The 13,795-nt window shown below is 53.1% G+C and overlaps 1 protein-coding gene across 3 annotated transcripts in view; it reads right to left on the bottom strand.

The window, feature by feature from the left end:
* The window catches only part of GRTP1 (growth hormone regulated TBC protein 1), a 42,242-nt gene that overhangs the window by 16,340 nt on the left and 12,107 nt on the right, over positions 1 to 13,795 (bottom strand). For all 3 annotated transcript variants that reach the window (XM_033177161.1, XM_033177163.1, XM_033177160.1), the window contains exons 4-5: positions 11,014 to 11,138; positions 3,187 to 3,283 (exon numbers count right to left, since the gene is read on the bottom strand). In XM_033177161.1, coding sequence (XP_033033052.1) covers positions 3,187 to 3,283; positions 11,014 to 11,138 — 222 coding nt within the window. The remainder of the gene's footprint in view (positions 1 to 3,186; positions 3,284 to 11,013; positions 11,139 to 13,795) is intronic.

The raw sequence follows: 13,795 nt of genomic DNA, 5'->3' as shown, positions 1-13,795 counted from the left end.
CAGGTGTCCACCACCATGCCCAGATAATTTTTGTATTTTTAGTAGAGATGGAGTTTCACCATGTTGGTCAGGCTGGTCTCGAACTCCTGATGTCAGGTGATCCTCCTGCCTCAGCCTCCCAAAGTGCTGGGATGACAGGCGTGAGCCTCCGTGCCCGGCTACATATTTTTCTTATTAGTCTTGCCAGAGGTTTGTCTATTTATCAGTTTTCCCAAAGAACCAGATTTTTGTCTCAGTTTATCTTTTCTTTTGCTTCTCTGTTTGTGTCACTAATTTTCAGTCTTTCATGTACGTTTATATAGGTCTATAAAAACTCTGAAATACATACATCGGACTGATGATAACAGTTACCTCTGAGTGGGAGATAAATGGGGATGTGCTAGTGAAGGCAGGTCATCACTTTTATTTAAATTTTTATTTTTAGTAGAGATGGGAGGGGTCTCACTTTGTTGCCCAGGCTGGTCTCGAACTTCTGGGCTCAAGTGATCCTCCACCTTGTGTCCTCCCAGATGCTGGGATTATATGTGAGTTACTCTGCCTGGCCTTGTTTTTTTTTTTTTTTTTTTTTTTTTTTCTTTTTTAGATAGAGGCTCGCTCTGTCTCCCATGCTGGAGTGCAGTGGTGTGATCTCAGCTCACTGCAACCTCAGCCTCCCAGGTTCAAGCTGATTCTTGTGTCTCAGCCTCCTGAGTAGCTGGGATTACAGGCGCCCGCCACCACACCTGGCTAATTTTTATATTTTCAGTGGAGATGGTGTTTTGCCATGTTGGCCAGGCTGGTCTTGAACTCCTAACTGCCCGCCTCAGTCTCCCAAAGTGCTAGGATTACAGGTGCGAGCCACTGCTCCTGGCTGTCACTTTTTATTCTATAAAAAGTTCTGTATTTTTTGAACTTCTGAAACGAGAATATGTCTGTGTATTTCTTGTATAACTTAAAAAGCAGCAATTAAGAGCAGGATAACAGTGGCAATGAAATGACCTAGTTTGGGTAACTGTAACCTTAGAGAGGGACGGATATTAGAGCAGGATGACCGTGGCACTGAAACGACCTACGTCGGTCACTATAACTTAGAGAAGGACGTATATTTGCCTTTTTTCTCTGCCGCTGGGAGAGCTCTGCCGGGATCGGAATAACCCCTTTTCCTCCCATAATCCTAAAAGTTTAGTTTTTATACTTTCTTTTCTTTTTGAATCCAGACCTATTTGCATTGCAGTTTCGTTCAACTTAATCTCATAATGAATATCGGAAATGACGTCTTATGGACTGAAAATGCATCTGTCCATCACACCAGCACGGCGGGGCCTGCCCTGCCCTCTAGGTTGGCACTGAGCCCTCCGACCTGAGCTCTCACCTGCCGCTGCTTGGGGTCTGCCCCCCACAAAGACAGAACTCGTGTGTGCTCCCCTGTTTCCCACACCCCTGAACAGTGCCCAGAACACGATAGGTTTTCAACAAAAATGTGGTGAAAAGAATTGCACGGCCCACGGATGGGAAGATCCGCTGTGATTTGTACTTGGACATCACTGAAGCAGGTTGTGAGCCTGTTTCCACGTCCTGCCAATCCCACATTTGGATGTCTCCTAACTCCATCTGCCTCTAGTTTCACCATTCCACCTGGTCCAGGCGTTCACCGAACTGAGCTGAGACAGTCGGCATCCTTTCCGCCCCACGAGGCTCTGCCTGCTGCTGCTGCTGCACCAGGTCCGTGGCCTCCAGCCGGGCGAATGGCTCTTCCTGCTCCCGGGAGCTCTGCGGGGCTCCCTTCCTCTGGGGTGACTCCGTCAGGCTGGTCTCTGGCATCTCCATTTCTTGGGTTGAGGGTGGCACTGATTCCTCCCTGCCCTTAACGATGCATTGAGCTTCGCCCCGTCCGTGAGGACACACACGATGGTTTGTGAGTCACACAGCCGGGATCTGAACCAGGCTCGGCCACGTACAGCGGTGGTCAGGCCAGCATGCAAACTCTCCCGGCCTTCGGTGTCCTCACCCTGGAAATGGGGTGGGTGACTGTCTGCGTGGTGTGACTGTCCTGAGGACAAGCACAGCTCAGCGGGAACCTGACACACGCTGTGTGCTCACCAGGCAGGAGCTGGAGCCACACCCCTCCCAGGCTGCAAACACTGGGGACTGGCCCCGCTGCCCCTCACGTCTCCTCTGCCCTATAGGATGAACACGCAGCCCCTTGACCCAGCACCACAGCCAGGCTGGGGAAGGGCAGAGTGGTCTCAGCTCCAGGTCCTGCCTGCCCGACTGCTCCTCAACTTCTCTTCCCAAGTGACCTGAGCCTGCAGCCCATCGTCTGCACTGGCCTTCACTATAACCCGTGGATAACTTACTAATAAATACATTTTAATTATTAAATAATTAAACATTAATGCATAGAAAAGTGGAAAGGTTTGAAAAGAATAGTTTTCACCTTAAAAAGTAAGTACTTAAAAAGTAACTATGGATATACATAGCACAATTATTGTGCTCTTGCTAGTATTCACAAACTCAGTAACAAATACACACATGAAATCAAGACAGCCTCTCAGAGATTCTGTGATCAGTACAAGCTACACTGTGGCCCTCAACAGACACAGAAGTTACCAACTGAGGAGCGGGTGAGCCAACCACGCAGCCCCAGCTGCCCGCAAGGGTCAAGACAGCACAGAAGGCCCTCTGCTGGCCCAGGAGCAAGCAGCCGCTGCAGCCAGGACCTGGCCACTTACACGGGTTTCTCCTCTTCAACTCAATTTCAAAGACATTTTTTTTTACTGCAAAAAGATTTTTGGCCAGGCACGGTGGCTCATGCCTGTAATTCCAGCATTTTGGGAGGCCGAGGCGGGCGGATCACCTGGGGTCAGGAGTTTGAGACCAGCCTGACCAACACAGTGAAACCCCGTCTCTACTAAAAATACAAAATTAGCCAGGCGTGGTGGCGCACACCTGTAATCCCAGCTACTCGGGAGGCTGAGGCAGGAGAATCGCTTGCACCCAGGGGCAGAGGTTCCAGTCAGCCAAGATCGCGCCACTGCACTCTAACCTGGGTGTCAGAGCGAGACTCTGTCTCAAAAAAAAAGATTTTAACCTCAACTCCCAAACCATTCAACCATGTTTTAATTAAATCTTGATTTCTCAGCGGAATCACTTTGGCAGCACCAGAAACAGGACAGTTCAGGCACAGCGCAGGAATTTTCAACATACCAGGTAGTATTCTTCCAACAAGAGCGTCTAACAGCCAAAAAGATTCTTCTTCATTATTCGTTATAAGAATCAGATATCCCGCTATAAAATTCATTCCCTGAAATTAGAAAAATGAGAAACAGAAATTCACATTGAGTTTTAAGCCTCCACACGATTCTGCAATCATTCAGCTACTAACTACCCAGTTTCCATTTCTCCTGCTTTTCCCTAAAACCTGCATAATTCCAGAATGATCCTTTAGTAGAACTCTAGAGTCACTAAATACCTACCATCTAGTAATGTGTTTAGTCAAGCTTACGTGAAGAAAAGAAAAAGCAAAAGAAAAAAAAAAAGTTTAAAGAAATCCTGAATACTAAAATCAAAGACTCATCCACTAATGGTAACCTTGTGATAAAAAAACATAACTTACCATTGGTTTCTAAAGAAATTACTATATATCAACAGCATGAAACTGTCTACCAGAGAGAAAACTATACCAATGACCACATTTTATAAAAACTGTAAGGAACATGTTCTGACACACCGGTGTTGGGAGAATTTCGTGGTGGAGACCCTTTCGGGAAATCCACGCGCACACCTGCCAAAGGGGTGCCGCCTCAAACATCACATATGTGACCCTCTCCATCGAGGGCAGCCCCAGACCCTGGGGGCTTTGCAGTCGTGAGTCAGTGCCATTTCCAGGTGACTGCGTTTTACACGACTGAAATTCTTTTCTTTGTCACTCATCTGTAATTCCTAAAGTAAGTATTTCTTTAGTAATAAGGGAAAAGAATCCAGCTTCTGCCAACCCACAAGATCAATTCACGTGATCGGAAGTGCGACGGGGGAGCCACAGAGGGTGATGCTGGCAGAATACAGGGGCTTCAGTCGCACAGGGATGTGGCGCTGTTCACCTGGATACAAAGCACTGGTGGACAGGCACGCGGCCTTACACATCCTTTGACCTGGACCTCCCCTTAAACACAGACCCTAAGAGTTTGACTCAAAAAGCAAAAGTAACCAGTGCAGAGAAGATCATGTTCCAGAAGATGACAATGGAAGCTCTGGGAAGAACCAGCTGCTTTGAGCTGATGACAAAAATGCTGGGAAGACCTCTGTGGCTGAGCGGACCCGGGGGGACCACTGTGGCTGAGAACGGACCCCTGCGAGCGGCCAGTGCTACTGGTTCTGGGAGAGGGCGACAATGTGGACAGTGTGGACACATGGAAATGCAGGTGGGTGATCATCGTGGAGAAAAAGCAGAACATGGCCAGGCACACTGGGGGATCCCAGCACTGTGAGAGGTAGAGGCAGGAGGATCACCTGAGCTCAGGAGTTCAAGACTAGGCTGGGCAACATGGCAAGACCCCGATCTCTACAAAACATATAAAAATTACCTGGGCGTGGTGGTGCACCTGTGGTCCCAGTCACTCAGGAGGCCAAGGTGAAGAACCGCTCGAGCACAGGAGGTTGAGGCTCAGTGAGCCGAGATCACACTACTGCACTCCAGCTTGGGTGACAGAGCGAGACCCTGTGTGCACTGTGTAACTCTACACGTCTGCTACGCATTGAATTGTGTCCCCCGCCCCAAAATTCAGCTGTTGAAGTCCTAACCCCTAGTACCTCAGATTGGGACCTTGTTTGGGAAAAGGACTGTTGCAGATGTCATTACGGATGGGGTCATGGAGGATGTTGGTGGGCCCTAATCCAAGCCTGGTGTTTTTTTTTTTTTTTTTTTTTTTTTTCTGAGACGGAGTCTTGCTCTGTCACCCAGGCTGGAGTGCAGTGGCTGGATCTCAGCTCACTGCAAGCTCCGCCTCCCGGGTTTACGCCATTCTCCTGCCTCAGCCTCCCAAGTAGCTGGGACTACAGGCGCCCGCCACCTCACCGGCTAGTTTTTTTTTTGTATTTTTTAGTAGAGACGGGGTTTCACCGTGTTAGCCAGGATGGTCTCGATCTCCTGACCTCGTGATCAGCCCGTCTCGGCCTCCCAAAATGCTGGGATTACAGGCTTGAGCCACTGTGCCCGGCCTGGTGTTCTTGTCTTAGGCAGAGCTTTAGACACAGGCACACACAGGAGAACACACGCAGAGATGGAGGCAGAGACTGGAGTAGTGATGCTGCCCACCGAGGGGCACCCAGGACTGCCAGGAACCAGCAGAGTCAGAGTGAGGCCTGGGACAGTCCCTTTGTCACAGCCTCAGAAACAACCCACCGTGCAGACATCGTGACCTCACACGCCGCAGACGCCGCAACCTCAGATGCACAGCCTCCAGAGCCAAGAGAGAATTCGTTTCCACTGTTTACCAGGCTGCGGTGTTTCCTTAGGGGCCCACAGCAAGCTAACAGGTGCACATCTACACACACACATGTACATATGTGCCTGTAGGTTCCAAATGCCAGCTGAGCTCTGGCATTCTGTTAGTATGTAACATTGTGTCTGTGGTTTGTTTTTTAAGAATAGAGATGGGGTCTTGGGGTCAGGCGCAGTGACTCACGCCTGTAATCCCAGCACTTTGGGAGGCCAAGGCAGGCGGATCACAAGGTCAGGAGATCAAGACCATCCTGGCTAACACAGTGAAACTCCATCTCTACTAAAAATACAAAAAATTAGCCAGGTGTGGTGGCGGGCGCCTGTAGTCCCAGCTACTCGGGGGGATGAGGCAGGAGAATGGCGTGAACCCAGGAGGTGGAGCTTGCAGTGAGCCGAGATTGTGCCACTGCACTCCAGCCTGGGCAACAGAGCAAGACTCTGCCTCAAAAAAAAAAAAAAACAGAATAGAGATGGGGGTCTTGCTATATTGCCCAGGCTGGTCTTGAACTCTTGGCCTCAAGCAAGTAATCCTCCTGCCTTGACCTCCCACAGTGCATGATGATAGGAAAGGCCACCCAGGTGGGTGGTGTTTTTTTGGTTTGTTTCTCGCTTTTTTTGAGACAAGGTGTTGCTCTGTTGCCCAGGCTGGAGTGTAGTGGTGCAATCATGGCTCACTGCAGGCTTGACCTCCCAGGCCCAAACGACCCTCTCACCTCAGCCCCTTGAGTAGCTGGGACCACAGGCGTGTGCCACCACACCTGGCTAATTTTTTAACATATTTTGTAGAGATGGGGTCTTGCCACCTTGCCCAGGCTGGTGTTTGTGTTTTAGTAAAGCTGTTTTTAAAACGCAAAGGAGTAGTAAATAGAATGATGTAGAGGGTTTCTTGCCCACTCTACCTCAACTCCAAAAGGCCAAATTCTTGCTCCTGGACAGTCATAAAAGCAAGGAATGGCAGGAATTCTGTCTGCAAAGGAGGGACTCTCCCAGCTTCACCTGACACAGCACTGCCTGCCCGCTACAGAGCTGCACACGCTCAGCATGCGGAGCAGCTGGTGAGGACGGCGTGGTCCTGTGGCTCTGCTGCTGGCCTGTCACAGGGCGTTCCTCACGCACACGTCCACCCTTTCTCCTTGGGAGCATTCACTCTGCCAGGGCCAGGCCCAGGGCTGTCCAGGCAGGGGCTCCACACTCCTGCAAACGTTCAAACTGCATTTTCTGGTTGGTGCATGCCTGGCTCCTGGCTCCTACAGGAAGTTTCTGGTGGCACCACTGGGCCTGCTGGGTTCGAACCACCCATCGCGACAATGTCCTTCTCCGTCCTCCTAGAAACATGTAAGCCAGCTGCAACCCCTAGAAGCCTGTGAAGCACATGGCCTGAAATGCCAGGAAAGCACTCTCCAATCCCGGTGGCAGCCGTGGGCTCCATGCTCCCAGCCACTGGGACTCACAGGTAGTCACAGGCCATGTGTGCACCTGGAAACCATCGTGGAGGCCAGCCCTGCCCAGATGCCTGCCCTGCCCTCAGCGAGCTCAGAGAGACTAGAACAGCACCACCGGCAAAAGGCCCAGGCAGGGCACACACAGGCTAGGAGACTGCACGGCTCTTGGCTGCCCCCAATTCCGGCCTGTTTGCTCCACCAGTTACTAAGAGCAATGCCCTTAATATGCACCCAGCTAGGTGGCCTCCAGGAGGTGCAAGGACTCTCCCAACCACACCTGCTGGTTCACACCACAGAGCCAGCCAGGGGATGACAGTGTAGACAGCAGACACTCTGGGAGTGGCCTCAGAGGACAACACACAGCTCACAGCACACGCATCCCATAGCACACGCACCCCACAGCACAGCACACACACCCCACAGTACATGCACCCCACAGCACACGCACCTCACAGCACACACATCCCACAGAACACGCACCCCACAGCACATATATCCCACAGCACACGTACCCCATAGCACACACACCCCACAGCACCACAGCACATGCACCTCACAGCACATGTACCCCACAGCACATATATCCCACAGCACACGCACTCCACGGCACACGCACCCCACAGCACATATATCCCACAGCACACGCACTCCACAGCACACACATCCCACAGCACATATATACCACAGCACACGCACCACACAACACATATATCCCACAGGACACGCACCCCACAGCACACGCACCCCACAGCACATATATCCCACAGGACACGCACCCCACAGCACATGCACCCCACAGCACACGCACCCCACAGCACATATATCCCACAGGACACGCACCCCACAGCACACGCACCCCACAGCACATGCACCCCACAGCACACGCACCCCACAGCACATATATCCCACAGGACACACACCCCACAGCACACGCACCCCACAGCAATGCACCCCACAGCACACGCACCCCATAGCACATGCACCCCACAGCACATATATCCCACAGTGCATGCACCCCACAGCACACGCACCCCACAGCACATATATCCCACAGGACATGCACCCCACAGCACACGCACCCCATAGCACATATAACCCACAGCACCCGCACCCCACAGCACACGCACTCCACAGCACATATATCCCATAGGACACGCACCCCACAGCACCCGCACCCCACAGCACACGCACCCCACAGCACATATATCCCACAGCACACGCACCCCACAGCACACGCACCCCACAGCACATATATCCCACAGCACACGCACCCCACAGCACATGTGCCCCACAGCACATGCATCCTACAGCACACGCACCCCACAGCACATATATCCCACAGCACACGTACCCCACAGCACATACATCCCACAGTGCATGCACCCCACAGCACAAGCACCCCACAGCACCCGCACCCCACAGCACAGGTGCCCCACAGCACATGCACCCCACAGCACACACACCCCACAGCACATATATCCTACAGCACATGTACCCCACAGCACACGCACCCCACAGCACATATATCCCACAGCACACGCACCCCATAGCACATATATCCCACAGGACACGCACCCCACAGCACATATATCCCATAGCACACATATCCCACAGCACATGCACCCGACAGCACACGCACCCCACAGCACACATATCCCACAGCACACGCACCCCACAGCACACGCACCCCACAGCACACGCACCCCACAGCACAAGCACCCCACAGCACATCCCACAGCACATATCCCACAGCACACGCACCCCACAGCATATATATCCCACAGCACATGCACCCCACAGCACATATACCCCACAGCACACACACCCCACAGCACATGCACCCCATAGCACATGCACCCCACAGCACATATACCCCACAGTACACGCACCCCACAGCACATATATCCCACAGCACATATCCCACAGCACATATATCCCACAGCACATGCACCCCACAGCACATATATCCCACAGCACATACACCCCACAGCACATGCACCCCACAGCACACGCACCCCACAGCACACGCACCCCACAGCACACATATCCCACAGCACATATACCCCACAGCACATGCACCCCACAGCACATATATCCCACAGCACATACACCCCACAGCACATGCACCCCACAGCACATATACCCCACAGTACACGCACCCCACAGCACATATATCCCACAGCACATACACCCCACAGCACATGCACCCCACAGCACATATACCCCACGGTACATGCACCCCACAGCACATATACCCCACGGTACATGCACCCCACAGCACATATATCCCACAGGACACGCACCCCACAGCACATGCACCGCACAGCACACGCACCCCACAACACATATATCCCACAGCACTATATCCCACAGCACACGCACCCCACAGCACCCGCACCCCACAGCACATATATCCCACAGCACACGCACCCCACAGCACATGTGCCCCACAGCACATGCATCCTACAGCACACGCACCCCACAGCACATATATCCCACAGCACACGTACCCCACAGCACATACATCCCACAGTGCATGCACCCCACAGCACAAGCACCCCACAGCACCCGCACCCCACAGCACAGGTGCCCCACAGCACATGCACCCCACAGCACACACACCCCACAGCACATATCCCACAGCACATGCACCCCACAGCACACGCACCCCACAGCACATATATCCCACAGCACACGCACCCCATAGCACATATATCCCACAGGACACGCACCCCACAGCACATATATCCCATAGCACACATATCCCACAGCACATGCACCCGACAGCACACGCACCCCACAGCACACATATCCCACAGCACACGCACCCCACAGCACACGCACCCCACAGCACACGCACCCCACAGCACAAGCACCCCACAGCACATCCCACAGCACATATATCCCACAGCACACGCACCCCACAGCATATATATCCCACAGCACATGCACCCCACAGCACATATACCCCACAGCACACACACCCCACAGCACATGCACCCCATAGCACATGCACCCCACAGCACATATACCCCACAGTACACGCACCCCACAGCACATATCCCACAGCACATATCCCACAGCACATATATCCCACAGCACATGCACCCCACAGCACATATATCCCACAGCACATACACCCCACAGCACATGCACCCCACAGCACACGCACCCCACAGCACACGCACCCCACAGCACACATATCCCACAGCACATATACCCCACAGCACATGCACCCCACAGCACATATATCCCACAGCACATACACCCCACAGCACATGCACCCCACAGCACATATACCCCACAGTACACGCACCCCACAGCACATATATCCCACAGCACATACACCCCACAGCACATGCACCCCACAGCACATATACCCCACGGTACATGCACCCCACAGCACATATACCCCACGGTACATGCACCCCACAGCACATATATCCCACAGGACACGCACCCCACAGCACATGCACCGCACAGCACACGCACCCCACAACACATATATCCCACAGCACATATATCCCACAGCACACGCGCCCCACAGTACACATTTCCCACAGCACACACATGCCCCACAACACACACCCCACAGCATACGCACCCAACACATATATCCCACAGCACATATATCCCACAGCACACGCACCCACAGCACATATATCCCACAGCACACGTGCCCCACAGCACACGTGCCCCACAGTACACATTTCCCACAGCACACACATGCCCAACACACCCCACAGTACACGCACCCCACAATATAGCACACATGCGCCCAACACATGCCCCATAGCACACGCCCCACAGCACACATTTCCCACAGCACACACGCACCCCACAGCCCTTGCCCTCTATGTCTTGTGCTCACTGATTCTCCTCCCGCTGCCTGAGGCTGAAACTAGGTCGTCAGCTGCTGCTCCCTGTCCTCCCTGCTGGCAAATGGTGTCCGAGCCTCAATGGGGCATCAGGATGTGGAATTCATGAACATTGTTGACAGAGACATGAAGCTGTCACTGCCGAGCCTGCAGCTGTGGACAGACCCGTCGTCACAGCCACCTCATGCTTGCGTCAAAAGGTCCTGAGGCTCACCTGGCAGTAGCCCACTCCCTGGTTATGGTGCCCATATGCCAGCAGCACATTGTACAGGGTCTTCTGCAAGCAGGGGTCCGTGGTCTTCCGAAACTTCACATTGTCGGGGAAGGTCCGGTTCAGGTCTGCGGGAAATTGAGAAGGAATCACCCACGGGTTTCTGCTCCACAAGCCTCCCACCCCTCCAGCTGACCCGAGGGTGGCTGCCTGGCTTCCACCTGGGACTTATGGACTGGTTTTCACCCTGGCCGCACGGCAGACTCAACACAGCCAGAGCAACAGGCTCACTGGGCCAGGAAGGAGGGGGTGATCCTGGACTCGGGGTACAGGGGGGGCCCCAACCGTCCTTCCCGCAGAGTCAGGGATGGCAGAGCAACCCCAGAGCTGGTGGCCAGGCCATGGCGCTCCTTCCTCGATGCCCGTCTCCTCCCAGTCCCCAGCACAGGCCTCCTGCACCTCGCACCTTGCGCATAGTGGAGGCAACTCTGCCTCGAGGACCCAGGGTGACAGGTGAAGAGAAATGCCCACAAAACTTTGGGACACTTTCCTATTTCTGAAGATCCAAAACAGAAGGAGACAGAATAAACTGAGACTCCTCAGAGATAAAGGACACGGCTGAGAGCTGAGAACTGAATAAACCTCGCGTTGTCGGCTTGTGTGTGCAGGAGGCATCCCTGCCGGCCTCTTCCTTCCTCGGCACCAGCCCCCTCACTGTCCGGCCCAGGCATCTCTTGGCAGGACAGTGGCCCTGGACAAGCTGTCTAGTGCCGGGGGATCCGGATACCACATGGGTCCCCGAGACTAACCAAGCCTCACGCTGACCCAGTGCCAGGCCTCACTGAAGCTGACCTCCACGTTAACCCCGGACGCAAGCCGAGCAGGAAGGATAATGCCGGCTTGACAACTCCACTGGTTTCTGCTCCCACTGGCCCTACCTCCGTTAGAGGTGTTCACCAGGCAGCCCACGTGGTCACCAGCGGACGGCAGGTTCCCAGACTGACTCACAGCAGTCCCCGCCAGCCGTGACGCCGAGATGTGCGCACATACCCCACCCGGGAGGAACCCAACCGCCTATGGTCCACAACGGCTGCAAAACACTGTGAGTCTGTTTCCGACCTCTGGCCCCAGGCCTTGTCTTTGCTTACAAAAAACTAGATTTGGGCGAACGTTAGTTCAATGCCTCAGAGCACATTATTTCTCATTGTGTGTTATCTTACAAAAGAGCATTTTTTTTTTTTAAATGGAATTCTAAACATTCCAAAAACTGGAATCAGTCAAGGGGAAGTTAGTATTTTTGCTATTTCAGACTAGAGTGACCAGCTGTGTTCATGTCTATGTAGTATTTTTATTGAATTTTTCCATATATATATATTTTTTGACATAGGGTCTCACTCTGTCACCCAGGCTGGAGTGCAGTGGTGCAATCACGGCTCACTGCATCCTCGACCTCCAGGGCTCAAATGATCCTCCCACCTCAGCCTCCTGAGTAGCTGAGACTACAGGCACACACCACCATGCCTGGGCTAATTTATGTATTGTTTTGTAGAAACAGAGTTTTGCCATGTTAGCCAGGCTGGTCTTGAACTCCTGAGCTCAAATAATCTGCCTGCCTCAGCTTCCCGAAGTGCTGGGATTACAGGCGTGCGCCATCATGCTAAGCGTCTTGATAGGTTTTGATAGCATCCTGTGGGAAAGGAGATGGCTCCATCTCCACTGTGGAGGGAGCTTTCTGTCTGCACTGCGTGGCCTGGCATTGGCTCTGTGGGGCTGGACCATCCACTGCATGGCTCCCGAAAGATAACTGACCAGGTGCCTCCAATGACTAAGCACAGAACTGCCATGGATCCAGCAGCCCCACACTCTGGGTAGGAGCCCACAGCTGAAAGCAGGGACCCAGAAGAATCCACATACTCAGGCTCACGGCCGTGCCACCCACAACAGCCATGCGGCAGGAGAGCCCAGGGGTCCACTGACAGGTGGATAAATGAACAAAATGTTGTCTGCCCATGCGTGGAATATTATTCACTCTTAAAGAAGGAGGAAATTCTCACACGAGATGCAGCACAGAGGATCCCTGAGGACTGAAGTGAGGCAAAGGACACCAGTCGCACAGGACGCAACCCACAGGACTCCTCTTATGCGACCCTGGAGTTGCCAAAGCACAGAGACAAGTGCACAGTGGGCTGTCAGGGGCTGGGCAGGGACACAGGGTGGTGCTTGACAATGGAGACAGAGCTTCAGCTTGGGAAAATGAAATGGTAAATTTTATATTAGGCATATTTTACCATAATTGAAAAAAAGATTCAGCCAGGCGAGTGGCTCCCTCCTGTAACTCCAGCACTTTGGGAGGTGAAGGAGGGAGAATCCTCAGAGCCCAGGAGTTCAAAACCAAAACCCCATCTCTGCAAAAAAATAAAATTGGCCGGGCGCGGTGGCTCACGCCTGTAATCCCAGCACTTTGGGAGGCCGAGACGGGCGGATTACGAGATCAGGAGATCGAGACCATCCTGGCTAACACAGTGAAACCCCGTCTCTACTAAAAAAATACAAAAAACCTAGCCGGGCGTGGTGGCGGCGCCTGTAGTCCCAGCTACTCGGGAGGCTGAGGCAGGAGAATGGCGTGAACCCGGGAGGCAGAGCTTGCAGTGAGCCAAGATCGTGCCACTGCACTCCAGCCTGGGCCACAGAGCGAGACTCTGTCTCAAAAAAAAAAATAAAAATAATAAAAAAATAAAATAAAAATTAAAAAAATGAGCCAGGTGTGGTGGTGCACACCTGTGGT

The sequence above is a fragment of the Trachypithecus francoisi genome, unplaced genomic scaffold (assembly GCF_009764315.1).
Source record: "Trachypithecus francoisi isolate TF-2019V2 unplaced genomic scaffold, Tfra_2.0 Lachesis_group18, whole genome shotgun sequence".
Taxonomy (NCBI): Eukaryota; Metazoa; Chordata; class Mammalia; order Primates; family Cercopithecidae; genus Trachypithecus; species Trachypithecus francoisi.
This window is presented reverse-complemented; position numbering and strand designations above follow the sequence as displayed.